Source organism: Salvia hispanica, chromosome 5 (genome assembly GCF_029641045.1).
Source record: "Salvia hispanica isolate PSC_SH4W2 chromosome 5, Shi_PSC_v1, whole genome shotgun sequence".
Taxonomy (NCBI): domain Eukaryota; kingdom Viridiplantae; phylum Streptophyta; class Magnoliopsida; order Lamiales; family Lamiaceae; genus Salvia; species Salvia hispanica.
In genome coordinates, this window is record NC_142696.1 from 44455055 (window position 1) to 44471470 (window position 16416).

The following is a 16416-nucleotide window of genomic DNA, read 5'->3' on the forward strand; positions in this document are numbered from 1 at the left end:
TGCAGTTAGTTGAAAACCACAGTTAGAACACACGTTGTAGTTAGCAAACACCCATTTTAATTGATTTGCCTTTTTCATCTAGCTTGTTATAGAATTTACGATGTTGTGGGCAAGACTAAACCCTGTTGGTGAGCTTGCAAATTCTCATATTTTGTATCTTTATTATAATTTTCTCATTGGAAAGCTAGATTAAATTAAGACAGAAGCCACTTGTAGCAGACAAAACACTCATGATTGTGCTCGAGCGACTTTGCTTCTTTAACAAAACATTAAACTACTCCTATCTCTTAAGATCTGGTGAAACTTAGCAATTATCTATTTTGATTTTGACCAATTACAAGTCCCTTTTTGTTGTAATGTCATGGTTTGTTAAGCTCCTGCTATTTTTCACTGACCTTCACATTGAAGTTTCATCTTCTCCAGCATTATCCAGTTCGATGATTGGTACCATTGTACCATGTTTCATCTCGTATTTTATTTGAAGCTGTACACATAGAAAGCACGGCCCTAAAGGCGGATTAACGACATTGTCCAACGTCATGAATGATTTATGACGGCATTTAATTAAATTCTAACTATATGCAAAATTGTTGGATAGAGAAGGGTTCAAATTAAAATCTTCATAAAAATTAGTATAACTTGAGAAGTGAGAACGATTGCATTGAATGTATAAACATTATGCACTAGTCTAATGCATAAAGTGTATATATAGTTGCATTTTGATATATGCATAAAGTACATAGTTGCATTTTGATATATTATAGGAGCACATAATTAAGGTGTATTAGTCATTTTAGCGTTCTGATAATGCAAATATTTGGTACAAATACTTCTTATATTAAATGCAATGTTTTAAATTTTTTAATTATTACATATAGCATATATTTATGAAAATTTGAAGGAGGTAGAACTTTGCATTACAATGAGAGAATAACTTCAACCATTTTCAACCAAGCTTAATATCACAATATCATGTCTTGGCTACATTAATATCTCAAATTCATAAATTCAAGAATATTTTGGTATGATAATTTAGATTCAAGAATTTTATATATAGGAATTATCTCAATTGATGCGCTTTATTTTCCGAGGAAAGAGCTAATCTGGAGCAGTGGATTTTCATGGATTCTGTTTAGATTAAAGCAAACTTATAAAGCACATACAGAATAATTCAGGCAGATGCTTCTCAAGATGGAATGGTTTAAATTGATGTTCATGTATCAACAATTATTGAAATGGTAGAATCTGCTCAGATTTTATTATGTATTTCAATTCGACAAAGAAACACCAGATTTATGAACACATAAAAAAGATACTCAAAATACTCTTCTATACATTATTCTCCCTCTTATTTTGCCATAACTATTTATTAACAAAACGAGTGCAGAAAAGTAATTGGGATTGCTAAAGTGGGAGAGAGAGTATTTGTTTATCACCTTATAATGGAGAAAATAGTTTGTTTCATTTTTGCATCAATTGCACTGTTCTCTACAAAATTCTTGTCATAGAGTTTCCAGAGAAGGATCATGAAATACAGTCCCTACCAATTTTCGAGGCCTTGGGATTCCACTGCTTGATGGTGAGATACAGATCGTTGTTACTATTAGCATCACAATTGGAATATTATTCCTATTGAGGTACATGTAAGTTCCCTTTTTTACTCTCTTTTTTTAATATACTTATATTGGAGAAATTTAAAAGATATGAACTGTAGATGTCTGCAATATGCAAGAACTTCAAATTTCATAGTAAAAGTTTTGCAACCCTCAAAATTTAGATAGTATCGATTTTTTCTTTCCTTGTCCCCATTGTCCTTTTGCTTTCTTGTTGGATACTTTTGTGCTTTTACACATGTTACTATTATCCACAATTGTTACTTTTATTAATAACAATAGCTACCACCATTTTCCAAGAATAGCAGATCATGGCTGAAATTGAAATGCAAGAAATGGACTGTTTCAACTTTCACGTTATCAAGTCCAAAATATCTATAGAATTGAGCAAGTAGAAAAAAATGTAGTAGGAGCCATACTTGACAACCTTCATAATTCAATTAGAATTTATCAAAATCTGCGAGTTTTGCAACTGATCATTGCCAAATCATCATAGTAAGAGTAGTTCTACTTCTAGCAAATGTATTAGCCTCTCTCTACTATGTGCATACACTAGCTCATTTTCTGGACTCCCATACTTGATATAAGAGACTTACACATTCTCAAATTCCGACTCTCGTTCAGCAAGATGGATTCCATGGTCAGCACTCTGTGACTCTGCCACCATGTCGAGATATGCATGAGGTGCCCAACCTGCTTCATCATCACAAACAAGAATTTACAAGCATATCGTTTTAACCTCTATCCTTAAGGTTTGATTTCGGAAAATTCTGTGATCAAAACATACAAATAAATACTCCTAGTCTCCTTCCATGAAATGGCAAATTGAGTTTATGAGGGAAGATAGAACATATAAAGATGGGTAGGCAAATGATGTGGGCCCTAATATTGTATAACTTCACAGCCACTGATGCTTAACTTTATCACATCTCTAACAACATTAATTCATTGATAGCTATCAACCATTCCCAAGATATTAACTTGAAACAGAAAATAAAATTTCTTTCGAACTCTGGCAATCACGGACAGAAAATAAGTGTGGAGAAGAGTACCGTCTATGTCATATGGTGGAGGAAAAAATTGCAAGTAACAAAATGAAGCAACTGTCAACCCTACATGTTGAGCAACCACAGATTATTAGTAAAAGAAAGTATAGACCTAAACCACGTAACTGAAACCGAGGATACCCCATATTGTTTATGAAATACCTAGTAGACCTCCAGCAAAGACATCCTGCCAGTGATGCCAATAATCATCAACTCTCGAAACTCCTACTAATGCTGCCAAGAGTAATGGAAAAAAGACGAGACAGAGCTTTGCTACGTGGCCTCTGCGATCAAACACTTTAATTTTACCAGACAAATACCAGGCCAGGAAGCCAAGCCCAGCAAAGGACCCTAAGAACAATAACCAACCCAGTCTTTGGTTAAGACAACAAAGCTCGTGTAACAGCATTATACGGAAATATTAGGTTTCACTGATTAGTATACGTATATAGCAGCGACAGCATATGAGACTAAGAGACTGATTTCTTGCAATAGGAGTATCAGGTGTCACAAGGAATCACTCACATGAAGTATGTCCACTGGGAAAACTTTTATGACCTTCTTTTATGACACTCTTTGATCCAGTGCACTGGACATTCCCTGTCACATTATGAAAAAACTATCCACCAAAGTGAAGTACAGTTACTGAATGCTAGTGGCTGCATATGCAGTATAAGTTGTTCCGGGTCTAAAATCGCAGCATACCAACAGGACTTACCGGTTTACCATCAGGGAAGCAGCGCCAGTAGAAGTCTGGTCGAGGTCGGCCAACAGCATCTTTAATTGCATCAGTGAGAACACCAGTAATAAGTACAGAAAAAAGCAGTCCTGAAAGTGGATGCACACAAATAATATCACATCAATTCTAAGCTTTTGATCAATGCGATTGGCAGAGGAAAAGAAAAAGGGCAGGCGAGAAAATGAGAGCCATACCCAGCAGAGCATGGTGTAAATCATAGACATTGTGTCGAATGAAGTAGAAGACAAGAATGACAAGGAGAGGCAATATTACTGCAATTATCTGTCACATATTTTTATTAGAGGAAATAGTTATCTGTCTGAAGGTATCTCAATTTATATGCAGTAATACACCGATTTGAAGACACTGCATACCGGAACAGCCCAAATGGGAACGGTGTTATCTTTCAACGGATACTTGAGGTCAGTCATCATATCTTGACCAACAAACCGGTGAAATGGTTCGATGACATTCAGGCTGATGTCGATCGCCACAAGCAGAAAAAGTATAAACCAATCATGCATGTGAAACCTGGCTACTTGAGCACCATGAGATCTTAATGTGTGAGCACCCAACTGAATCTCCGGCATCTTCACAGCCTAGAACAAATTCAAAATAGTACAAAAATTGTAGTGAATGATTCAGACTCTAAAACCAAAACTTTAGAGGTTGCCGAAAAATAAATTCCTCTGTTATCATTTGAGAAGCACATATAGTTAACAATCACATAAACACTAGTTCATGCAGGTGAAAATGCGGAAATCAAATTATATTTACATTTACAAGTATCTGAACAAGGTAACTATATAATCAGTTCAATTCCTGCAGCACAACAACACTTTAGTCGCTAACTCCTATCTTCCACTGAGATTTCATTTTTGAATTTCTGATGTTCCTGAAAAATTCCGTTTGTGAATTTCTAACGTCGGTATTTCGATTCATAGAGTTCTCTTTTGCTATCAAACACAAAAACAATAAACTGTGCCAAAATTTCATTACTGCATTTTTACATCGGAGGAATTCGTAAGTTCGTCTTTGCTCTCCAAGCATAAGAATAACAAAACTGAGCAAAATTTTATTCAGAATCACGTTTGCAGTTTGCAGCAACCAAAAAAATACTCTGTACAGAAGAAGCAACACTCACAAATCTCACCGGGAGCTGATGAATGACAATTGATTCCAACAAATATTCAATTAACTCCAACAAGTTATTATTCAAAAATAAATAAAACAACCGTATTTGAAGATTTTAATATAAAAGCAACAGTGAAACATAATTCACCTGAGAAGAGCGGCACTATATGAATGCACGCTCGAGAGAGACGAATAAGAAATACGCTGAGCACCCAATCTATATCAATTTTGCGAAATTCCAAATTTCGAATTCAGAGAGAGATTGTTGATTGCAAATATTCTTCAGTCAAATAAAGAAAGCAACCCCAGTCCAATGCAGTCCAGATATTCTGACTTTTGACAGAATAATGGTTGTTTAAACTCGAAGAAAATTCACGAAGCTAAACGCTTAAACTTTGAACCTAATTTTAAATCAGTAGTAGTAAAACATAGGAGTATTAAAATTTATGATTTTAGAAATCAATAGTCTTATTTAATATTTTTTTTATCATTTTTCATGTAAAATTTCATATTTTGCACCATATTTGTTTCAATTTTTTGGTCATAGTATTATGTTCAATAATCAATATATGTATCAAATATTTTAGATGTTTTAACATAACATTTCAGATCCAAAAAATCTCATATTTGCATTTAATTAAAAGGATTTACAAAATACTACTACTACGTGTATCAAATACTTGGAAGTCTCCCAGAATAAATAAAGTGTCACAATGGGTAAAACACCTAGTACAACATGTCACAATAGATTAAAGATCTATTAATATATTTTAGATGTAACAATAGATATTATTATAAATTTATTAGGCAACTTAAAAAAGTGTGATATAGATCATGCGCATCATAGGCGTACACACACAGATTAAAACCATGATGTATTATCAATTTTCAGAAATAAAACTTATCATTACATAGACACAGATTTTCTCATAATTCGAATGAGATACATCATATATTTGTATATAAAAAAAATAAACATATAAAACATTTATAATTATATAAATCATAGACAAAATTAATTTTAGAATATGTTATGAAAAAAATACTACTACTCGTAATAGAGGCATTTCATTTTCTGCACTTGTTTTTAAAAAATGATATTAAATAGTTAAAGTGGAGAGAGAGTAAAGTAAAAGATAGACATTTAATGTAAAGAAGTGTCTTATCTACAATATTCTCTCTCTTACTTAAATTTTTCTCCACTTTAACTATTTATAATTATTTTATCAAAATGAGTGCGCAAAATGAAATGCCTCTATTACTGTGGAACAGAAGGAGTACTATTTTTATTTAAACTGTCCTAATAAAGATGACTCTTTATTAAAATCGAAACACATTTATCCTCGTATTTTATTCACTTTCCACTTCAAACACAGAACAACGCTCTCTAAAATCATACCCCTTAAAAAATGATTCGTCTTTCTTAAGATGAAGATGGTACAATATAATAATATTATTATTACATTAGAAAAGTTAGTAGTTATTTTGGTCTATAATATTATAAACTTGGAGTATTTAGTATGTTTTATACGAGGGTTCATAATTTTGTGCAATCAAAATTATATTGTTAAATATAGAGTAAATGCCAAAACAGGTCATGAACATATGTCCCTTTTATGATTTTGGTCCTACACTTTATCTTTTGAATTTTTGCATCCTGAACATTTCAACTCGGATCACAATTGGTCCTACACTAACATTTCCGTCAATTTTTAAACGGTTTTAACCCGAATGAGACTGTTAAAACTATCAAAATCGAGTTAAAACCGTTTAAAAATTGACGGTATTGTTAGTGTAGGACCAATTGTGATTCGAGTTGAAATGTTCAGGATGCAAAATTTAGAAGATAAAGTGTAGGACCAAAATCATAAAATGGGCATATGTTCGGGACCAGTTTTGGCCTTTAAATTAGGTTTATTTTAACTTGTAATGGAAATTAATAATAATACGGATGTCACTCATTCTATTTTCGAAAATAGTTCAATACTTTCAACTGTCGTCACCCACCTCAATCGGCAGTTTCATTTGACTCCGCACCAACTTAGAGTCATATTTGTGTTTACTCAATGAGCTTACTTGGATAATTGGCAAAAAAAATTAATTAATTTAGGAAAAAAATGTAATTTTCTTTGTGTAAATTGCCATATTCACTCAAAAATGAGCACCATCATTATCACGATTGGATTTACATATCACGCCTTATTTCCTTTAATTCCTTTTAACATGTGATAAAGATAAAGCTATTACAAAAAGTAAAAATCGCTTGAATCCCCTACACTCCTCTTTACTCTTTAGTTTCTTTTAAGTCTTTAAAAGCTATGATCCTTCTGCACATTCCTCAAAGAGCCTCTATTTTTCATAAATCTTGATTTAACAAAAATACTTTCAAATTTATAATTGGTTGAGTCACTAAACGAGTCATTCGCAGCTTGATCGAGCCACAAACCAGCTTAATAACGCTGGAAGTAGTCATCCATGAATCGAGCTCAAACCGGACACAAAACTTAATAGCTTTGGTTCGAGTCGAGCTCGTGTGTTTGAAGCCCTATTCTTTCACTCGAACAAAAGTGCATAGGTAAACCGTCGATAACAGGTTGATGATAATTACGCTTTTGGTTAAGATGATTTACACAAAAAGAAAGGGTAAAACAAATAAAAAGAAATTTGATAAAATGCCACAAGACTTGAACAAGTAGTGTTACTTTCTTCCTGTCTCCATGGCATCAAAGACTGAGTCAAGATTGGAACCAACGACACTCGTTGCTACTCGTTGCTGGTTCGTTCCTAGCATGGTCATCACATCTGGCGGAAGAGAGTTGGAACGAAGGTCCTCCACAGCGCGGAAATAAGCATAAGGACCCCATCCTAGCAAAATCCCACGTTACATACCGTGTTTTTCTTTTTTGGTAATGTTAAATTTAGAGACTCAACAGAGGCATTAACCACTCTACTGCTAGGCCAACACACATACATTTTTGTGTTTCACCACATGATGAGAAGTGTACCTTCATTCTGGTATGGAGGTGGGAAAAACTGCAGGTAGCAAAAGGTAGCAACTACAAGACCTACAATTAACAACAGTTGTGAAGAAAATCTGAAAATGTGAGCAGCATTTGTAGTCGTGTAGTGAATTTTCAAACAGTTGGAACAAACGTACCTAGGATGCCGCCAGCAAACACGTCTTGCCAGTGATGCCAGTAGTCGTCCACACGAGAAACCCCAACAAGACAAGCAGCGAGGATAGGGAGGAAGATGATGCACAGTTTTGCAACGTGCCCTCTGCGATCAAAGCATTTGATTTTTGCTGACATATACAAGGCCAGAAAGCCTAGACCTGCAAACGACCCTGCAAAATATCGTAGAATAATGAAGACCATGAGCTTTGATCTAGACCATAACACGCGCGTGTCTTCCTTTTTATGTTTGTTTTGAGTAGAGGAAGGGGTTCTTACATGAAGTATGACCGCTCGGGAAACTCTTGTGCCCTTCTTTTATGTCACCCGGTTTTCCATGGCACACCACATTGCCCCAACGATCATACTCCTGTCGAAGAGAAGATAATACTACAAGATAAGATAGTATGTTCATCTCTGTCCAAAACATGAGCCCTTTTGTTTTAGCAAATAACGATCGTGTCACTGTGGAGTCGAACATAATGCCTATGTATTGGTTTTCAAACCAAAAAACAACACTCCAAACTCATATATAAACTCAATAATTCAGATATTAAGACGACATACATCACGTCCATCAGGAAAACAGCGCCAGAAAAAGTCCGGTCGGGGCCTGCCAACTGCATCTTTTATGGCATCAGTGAGAACTCCCGTTATCAATACAGAGAAGAGCAGCCCTGCAGTAATGCAGTTACATCACTAGGTTTTCTTCATTGAACCAAAAAACGGGAAGCCTAAACTTTACTAGTCCCAAAAGGTCAAAATAACTATACCTAGCACGCTATGGTGAAGATCATACACATCATTTCTCCGAAGGTAGTAGAGAAAGAACACGGTCATAGGCAGCAAAACTGCATACAGCTAATTCACCACAAGATATACACAACATGATTTGAAACAATGTTAGCTTATGGTGGTAACCTTAAACAAACTACTAAGATGTTTCTACTCACAGGAACTGCCCAAACGGGGACAGTGTTTTCCTTCATCGGATACTTGAGATCTTCCATCATGCCTTCTCCAACGAACCTATAGAATGGGTTGATGACATTCAGAATGATCTCTATGACCACGAGTAGCAACAAAATCAGCCAGTCGTGCTTGTGGTCTCCAGCAAGTTTCCTCCCGTGAGACCTAATAGTGTGTCGACATTCTAGCTCAGTCTGACTTGGCCTAACCTGTTTGGTAGCGCGCAATACATATAAGTCTCGTGTCAATTCGTGAAAGTAAAGACTAGCAAACTCAATAATTCAGCATTGCAGTGACAAAGTTGGATCACTTAACCATATGTTACTGCATCAAGAAAGAACTTTTAGTGATCATATATGGTACCAACTGAACAAAATTCTTGATAAACGATTAACTAAATGAGTACAAATTCTTGATAATCAATCTAGAGGTTGAAACCAAACACCTCTAGATTTTTACATCACAGTTTTATTCATGTTTTTTTGTTGTTGGTAATTCTGCAAATTGAGTTACAGATATGTTAACTATACAAGCTACATCATATCGAATTCAACAATAAATTGAATACCGAAGAAACCAAATAGAAAATACATTAATCCAAGCCTCTAAAAGAAGTTATATTTTCAACAACCAACTGAACAAAATTCTTGATTAACAAAAAAAATACTCCTACATACTATACTAAATTTTTAAAGAAAAATCGAGAAACGAAAAGAAAAACATAAACAAACAAACCTGAAACATTGTCCGGAGAGTCGTGTTGGGACAAAAAGAAATCTTCCAACCCATTTGCGCCCAATAATCGAAGCAAACCCACCAAACTAAACCTCAAAAAATCAAGAATTTTGAAGGAGAGCTGACCCACAAGTGGGTAAGACGTTGTTTAGAAAAGACGGTAAATAATTACAAGACGCGTAAAGATACCGAGCCCAAATAGCAAGAAAAATAGAATCTTGTTATCCATAACCGAATGGCATTGCGATTTGGTGGTAAAACCAAAATAAGTGATACTCCTATTTAAGGAAATTTTGGACGGAGATATTTTTCTCATGTTGCTGTCTAAACTTCAAATTAATGGACCCCAACTTCATCAAATCTAGCATACAATCATTAAGAGCTTTTACTCAAAAAGGATCACTAATTATCACGATTAGTAAATTATTTTTAGAGATAATGAGATATTAGAAACCAACTCTACAAATAGAGGGAGGGAGAAATGATGAAGACTTCAAATTGAAGTGGAAGAGAACTGATGAGGCGCATGGGATTCGTTTGGGTCAAGGGGCAATTGTACCAATCAATAATGATTTTGAGTCGGTAAGAGCATCCACATCCACAGTAGTGTCTCTTATCCGTCTCTTAACCGTCTCATCTCTTCACTATTTATGGGCCCCACTATACTTTTCACTCCATCTCTTAACTAAGAGATAGCACCCACATCCATCCATCTCTTAATCATCTCATCTCTTAACTATTCATTCAATTTCATTTTTTATTTTTATTTTCAACAAATCCAATTAATAAAAAACACACTTCATTAAATAAAATAAAATTACAATTTAAAATCCTAAAAACAAAAAAAAATACATAATTAAAATCCTAAAAAAATAAAAACACACATAATTAAAATCCTAAAAAAATAAAAATACACACCATTAAAAAAATGGAGGCAAAGAGCTGTCTAATGAAGATCATTTGCGTCTACTCGTTGCCAAATTTTGCCCAAATGTGCTCCATTAGATCCTCCTGAAGTTGGCCGTGGGCGGTAGAATCACGTGTCCTAGCCCCAATACACATCCGCTCTTCCAAAGACGGATGCAATCCACTGCGAGGCGGACTACTTGCGGTAGAGCTTCCCGCGGTCTCAGGGTCGAACCAATTTCCCGCCTGAGGTCCTTCGTCGGCAACAATCATGTTGTGCAAGATTATGCACGTATACATGATGTCGACCATATTATCTATAAACCAAGTACGAGCCGGGGCTTTGATGATGTTCCATCGAGCTTGGAGAACCCCGAACGCTCTCTCCACATCCTTGCGAGCAGCCTCTTGCTTCTGCGCAAAAAGAGCCTGTTTTTCGTTCGCAGGCCTGTTGAACGTCTTCACGAAGGTTGGCCACTTCGGATAGATGCCGTCGGCAAGATAGTACCCCATTTTATACTGGCGGTTGTTAGCGACGAAGTTGATGGCCGGCGCTTTACCATTCAGAACTTCGGTGAAGAGGTCGGAGTGGTTGAGCACGTTGATGTCGTTGTTCGAGCCGGGGACCCCGAAATACGCATACCAAATTCATAGCCGGTAGTCGGCGACGGCCTCGAGTATAACGGTGGGGTGGGTGCCTTTGTGGCGGCTCGTGTATGACCCTCTCAACGCCGTTGGGCAATTCTTCCATTGCCAATGCATGCAATCGACGCTCCCGAGCATCCCGGGAAACCCGTGTGCTTGTTCGTGAAGTTGGAGCAGAAACTGACAATCCGCGGTGTTTGGCTTCTTCAGAAATTCGTCGGTGAAGGCTGCCCGGACGCCTTTGCAGAAGTTCATCAAACAAAGTCTCCCAGTGGTTTCTCCGACGTGTAGGTATTCGTCGAACAAATCCGCCGTTTGTCCAGTAGCAAGCTGACGGATTGCTGCAGTACATTTCTGGAGCGCCGTGTGACTGGGACGGCCAGTAGCGTCGAAACCTTCTTGGAAGTACTCTTCCCGGGCCGCCAATGTATTTGCGATATGCAAAAATAGCGGGCGTGACATACGGAAACGGCGACGGAAGTAGGTATCATCCCATCTCGGGTTGTTAGAGAAGTAATCGCGTACCAACCTTGCAGCGGCTTGCTCCCTGTCACGATGGATGTATTTCCGGGTTCGCTTTTGACGCGCCGCGGCTTCCTCCTCCTCCCTACGTCGATCTTCTTCTAGCGATTTCTCCATTAGTTGACGCATTAGCTCAAATGGATCCATGAATTGATTAAATTTGGGAGAAGAAAAATATTTTGAGATGAAGAATGTAGTGTGTTTGAGTGAGAATAGAGAGTTTTTTATGGTGGATAATTTGTGGGAATGATTTGGTATTTATAGAAGTGATTTGGGGCTTAAAAAAAATTTTAAAAAAATTAAAAATTTGTAAAAAACGGCTATAAACGGCTAGTATAATTTTTGAAATTTTTTTTATATATATTTTTTATTTTTTTGAATTTTTTCTGATTTTAAAAAAAAAATCAATTTTAACGGATACAAACGACGCCACGCGGGACGGCGAGTGGGCGTCACGCACGAACCGGAGCTCGCCACGTCGCCCAAGCGCATGGCGTCTCGTCTCGCCGGGAGCCCCTTCACTAAGAGACGTGGGACGAGATAGAGACGGGATGGGGACGGGATGCATCCCACAGCGGCGTCTCTTATCCGTCTCGTCTCTCCGAGACGAGATAGAGACGGTTTTGTGAACCGCTGTGGATGCCCTAAAGGCCATCTTGTGTCTATCGTGGAACGAGTATTTATTGAGTTTATTTGATTTTATATTTATTTGAGAAAATCAATAGTAGTAGTAGATGACTTCGAAATGAACGATTACCCATGAACGATTTTTCAAACGATTAAAATTACTAAAATCAAATGGATTTTATACATACATTTGGAACGAAGGTAGTAGTAATAGAAAATGATGACGAGATAGTCATCCTTTCGAAATGTAAAATGAAAGTCTCATGCACAATTTTTTATTTAAGAGAGTAATTCTCTTTTCAATTTTGATTTTCGGCCTTATGGTAATTATTCTTTTGACATTGCGTTCTTTATCATAATGGTGTTATCTAATGAGTAGATCATACTCCTACTGTTTTATTTATTGTGGGGGTCTGGTCACACGAATTTCCTTGCACGAAAGAATTCAAATACTAGTAGGAGTATGTTTCTTCATCAAGTGTAATTTCAAAATTTACTGAAATAAACTAAAAAATTTAAAAATTGAATAACAAATTAGTATAAATAAAATATATTTCATTTAGCAGGGGCAATTGCCCCTTATCCTCTCTAAGTAGATCCTCCCTTGTTGCAAACAAAAAATACTATGTAGATAAAATATTCAGTTACTTAAACAACGTCATTTAATAGACCTAGTTAGCTATGTTTTTAATTTTTACACGTGTATGCATCACATCAATAAAGTCAGTCACGTAATACACCATAATTTATTGTCGTGATACAATTAAAAAAGAATAACAAAATTATAATATAAAATTATGGAACTAACCAAAAACTGGCCAAACTAGACATTTATACACTATCAAAAAAATATACACCATTGATCATCGATATTGGGCTTTTTCAGTGATGTTTATATCATACATCAGCCCGTATTTTATACTCCATGACCCAAAATCTTAAGCCCAAAATCATTTTTCTGTTGCTCTTCTTCTACAGCAATTCTCATTAGTCAAGCTCCATCAATGGAGTCCTTCAATCCCAATAGGCACCTTAAAGAACTGTGATTACAGTCGAAAACTTGATCTTTACTTTCACCTCCTTTCAAATTTGCCGTGCTAATTTGAAAATTTTATGAGATTTATCGTCAAAAATCATTACTCCTTGTTACAGATTCGCGAGTCACTTAACGGGGTCTTCGAAGCTTGAAATTTTCTTTCTGATCACAAATCTTTCGGTTAGTATTTAGCTATGCAGTGTTCTCGGTTTTATTGTTTGCGTCGTGAGCTCATAATTGTTTTCGTTCTCTTCAGATTTTGGTTCTTATTAGACGTTGCATCGGATTCAACTGGATCAGTAATGGTAATTGCATAGTTTTTGAATGTTCGCAGTTGTGAATTCTCTTTGTTGTTTTGTTCATTTCACATGATGACTTTAGTTTAATTTTTTGGGTAAAATTAGGCCATCCTAAGAAAGATGATAACGTTGCTGGTGGTGGAAAGAGTTTCAAAGCTTATGTTGCAGTCTTGCTTATTGATTATCTCTGCATTGCTATGCCTTATATTTTATATCTGATGACAGGTTTTGGCAGAATGGACTTATTGGAGCACAGTCTTGATGCTTTTGCTGCTGTTTTGCCTGAAAACATTTGATAGGTAAAATTGTGAAGATTTCTGTTAGGGATTGTTTTATAATGATAGTATTAAAGATTCTTGTGAATTTTAGTGGTTCTAATAGTACTTCACTAGATTTTGCATTTCTCATGTTTTTGGAATTAATTTAATCTTTAGAACAAATCGACCTTCATTCTTGCAGGAAGGTGGTGTAGATTCTATTAGGGAAGATATCACATCTTACAGAATCTCTACGGTACACGGTCAAACTTTTGTTAATCAAATAGTACATCGGTTTTCTCTACTGTTTTAACAAGGATGATTTACTTCAGATGCTTGTTACATGCTTCTCTATTTTGGCTGTTGATTTCAAGATATTTCCCAGAAGATACGCGAAAACAGAGACATATGGGACTGGATTGGTTAGAATTATGTGCTTACTTTGGCATAAGTCCTCATTTTGCGTGTTTGTTTGTATCACCGTCTGCAATAGCTTTCACTCTTTTGTCCAACTTTGAGCTTCTATTAGTTTGGGGATAAAGTCTGATATTCCATTTGCATGTTAGATGGATCTTGGGGTTGGCGCATTTGTAGTAGCAAATGCCTTGGTTTCACGACAGGCACGTGGCATCGCAAATATGTAAGAAACTAAAGTTCTTTTCCACATGTGTGCTTGATTGCTTTCTATATCCTCGCGGCAGTCCTGGAGACCAGAATGACTTGGTTCTGGTCCCAATTAGCTTAGTTTCTTAAAGTTGCAGTTGCATTTATTTATTGACAAATACCAAGGTATTCTTAGTTTCTTGTATTATTCAATGGCTGTTGAGTTAGATTTTAGTTGCCAGTTCTGCAGCATTTTCGTATAATATCTTTTTTATGTGTTGTTAACCTATTATAATTGATCGGGTACTCTTAATTTCTAGTTCATTTGTGCCAATCTAGGACACTGAGTACTGGCCTTCGTTCAACTAGTCCATTGATTATTTTGGGTTTTGCTCGACTTGTCTCTACTTCAAGTGTGAATTACCAGGTACAGTAATATGGGATTTTCAACTTATTTACCCTTCTGCGTTTGATGATCATCCTCTGAATTTTCTAAGCTCACGCGCCTAAAATGATTGTGTTTGCATGTTTTCCTTCATTTTAGCTTGTGTTTGTTTCGTATAGGTTCACGTTGGTGAATATGGTGTCCATTGGAACTTCTTTTTCACTCTAGCTGCTATGGCTATCCTCACATTAATCGTTAATGTTCATCCTAAATACTGTGGTATTCTAGGTTCATTAATCCTAATAGGTACTGCCCAATTTCCAATTTCCAATTTCCAATCTATTCTAGCTGAGGTCCTTAGCTATAACAGTTATATAAATCATATAACTTGTTTCGTTTAACATGTGTGGACTGTATGTGATATCAGGTTATCAAGCCTTACTATTGCGTGGGCTGAATTTATATCTTCTTTCTAAAGACAGGAAAAGTGACATCTTTAGCCAAAACAAGGAAGGGATTTTTAGCATATTTGGTGAGGATCTCCTTGTAGTTTGGGTATTTCTCATTGCTTGTCCTTCTCTGTTTCTTCTTTATACATTTCTCCTCGGAAATATTGTGAACATAAACATTCTCCCATAAATGATATGAAATTTGAACTTTATGCCATTGGTTTGTTCTTGGTTTCAGGATATTGGGGTATGTATCTTATTGGTGTCAGAATTGGAAGCTATGCCTTCTTTGGAGACAATGCTGATGCTATATTGAAAACCAAGACTTGGATGAGAACTAGAGTTTGGGTTCTTTGCATGTTTTTCTGGTAAGGGGACTGTGTTTTGGTCCCAGCAGTTACTTCTTTATTGTTTAATTGAACAATATACCAAGTCATATGGTTTCCTTCTTGTCTTGTTACAGGTCACTAACTTTGCTTCTTGACTGGTATGTTGAAGCAACATCTTGCCGAATGGTAATTATCACTCTGAAATGTCACTCTTGCACTTGTAATATAACTAATGTGTATCATTGTATCATCCTAGAAGATAATGACTTCGAGATTTCTGTGCAGTGCAACATGGCATATGTATCTCTTATCTTGGCTATCAACCTTCAGGTAACTTTTTCGTATTTTTGATTCATGAAAAAGATGATCCTGTTAAATTATTTTAATCATGCATAAATTTGTATTCTAATTTCTTTATATTGTAGTACATTGATGTTACTAAATTGATATCAGTAATGAAAACTGTCTTCTTTTCTCTGCATAATTTTGCAAGTGTGAACAAACCCTGTACTTTCTATGCTGTTTGCTGCTTCCAATCAAGCAATAACTACATATCACTCTCTCCCAGGTGTTAGGCATTGTAATGATGTTCGACTGTGTTCCGGGATGCAAGAGTTCAGCCATGGAAGAAGCTTTTAGTCGAAATATGTTGGCATCGTTTCTACTGGTTAGAGAGATAGTAGCACCCACCCTTGCTCATGTTTGCTGTTTGCATACATATGATGAATCATGTCTCGATCGAGCGACTGGCCACCAGTTTTCTGAATGTGTGCAGGCTAATGTTCTTACAGGATTGGTGAACTTCTATCAGCTTCATCGATCTCAGCTGTAGCTATCTTGTTTGCTTATGCCTTCATTTTATGTTATGTTGTGGGAATTGCAAACTTTTTTGGCATGGTGTTCAAGTTTTGGTAGTAAAAAATCTCACCACCGTTTGCTTGATTTCCAA

General features: G+C 36.1%; 3 protein-coding genes across 9 annotated transcripts; 1 reads left to right on the top strand and 2 right to left on the bottom strand.

Moving 5' to 3' along the window:
- Window positions 1-2029: 2029 nt before the first annotated feature.
- Window positions 2030-4908, bottom strand: LOC125200353 (lipid phosphate phosphatase 2-like). Of its 2 annotated transcripts, XM_089058328.1 has the most exons (8): window positions 4681-4904; window positions 3773-3997; window positions 3593-3680; window positions 3378-3487; window positions 3185-3278; window positions 2822-3010; window positions 2666-2725; window positions 2030-2306 (listed from the first exon to the last, which is right to left on the bottom strand). In XM_089058328.1, exons 2-8 carry the CDS (start codon window positions 3986-3988, stop codon window positions 2206-2208), a joined length of 858 nt encoding a protein of 285 aa, XP_088914454.1. In that variant the 5' UTR covers window positions 3989-3997; window positions 4681-4904; the 3' UTR covers window positions 2030-2205. The 2 variants fall into 2 exon arrangements, with proteins under 2 accessions (XP_088914454.1, XP_047953968.2); XM_048098011.2 differs by lacking the exon at window positions 2030-2306 and having other exon boundaries at window positions 2317-2725; window positions 4681-4908.
- A 2196-nt stretch (window positions 4909-7104) lies between these two features.
- LOC125186282 (lipid phosphate phosphatase 2-like) lies at window positions 7105-9961 on the bottom strand. Of its 3 annotated transcripts, none has more exons than XM_089059656.1 (8): window positions 9410-9958; window positions 8659-8883; window positions 8479-8566; window positions 8273-8382; window positions 7985-8075; window positions 7690-7866; window positions 7538-7597; window positions 7105-7397 (listed from the first exon to the last, which is right to left on the bottom strand). In XM_089059656.1, exons 1-8 carry the CDS (start codon window positions 9461-9463, stop codon window positions 7231-7233), a joined length of 972 nt encoding a protein of 323 aa, XP_088915782.1. In that variant the 5' UTR covers window positions 9464-9958; the 3' UTR covers window positions 7105-7230. The 3 variants fall into 3 exon arrangements, with proteins under 3 accessions (XP_088915782.1, XP_047938592.2, XP_047938593.2); XM_048082635.2 differs by having other exon boundaries at window positions 7690-7878; window positions 9410-9957; XM_048082636.2 differs by having other exon boundaries at window positions 7177-7397; window positions 7504-7597; window positions 7690-7878; window positions 9410-9961.
- A 3093-nt stretch (window positions 9962-13054) lies between these two features.
- Window positions 13055-16416, top strand: LOC125190316 (uncharacterized protein At4g17910-like). Of its 4 annotated transcripts, none has more exons than XM_089058197.1 (14): window positions 13055-13151; window positions 13262-13325; window positions 13402-13450; window positions 13550-13743; window positions 13882-13957; window positions 14034-14123; window positions 14268-14341; window positions 14644-14731; window positions 14869-14995; window positions 15117-15221; window positions 15377-15506; window positions 15602-15653; window positions 15753-15797; window positions 16036-16416. In XM_089058197.1, the coding sequence occupies exons 4-14, from the start codon at window positions 13706-13708 to the stop codon at window positions 16297-16299; spliced, it is 1089 nt and encodes a 362-aa protein (XP_088914323.1). In that variant the 5' UTR covers window positions 13055-13151; window positions 13262-13325; window positions 13402-13450; window positions 13550-13705; the 3' UTR covers window positions 16300-16416. The 4 variants fall into 4 exon arrangements, with proteins under 4 accessions (XP_088914323.1, XP_088914324.1, XP_088914322.1 ...); XM_089058198.1 differs by having other exon boundaries at window positions 13904-13957; XM_089058196.1 differs by having other exon boundaries at window positions 13670-13743.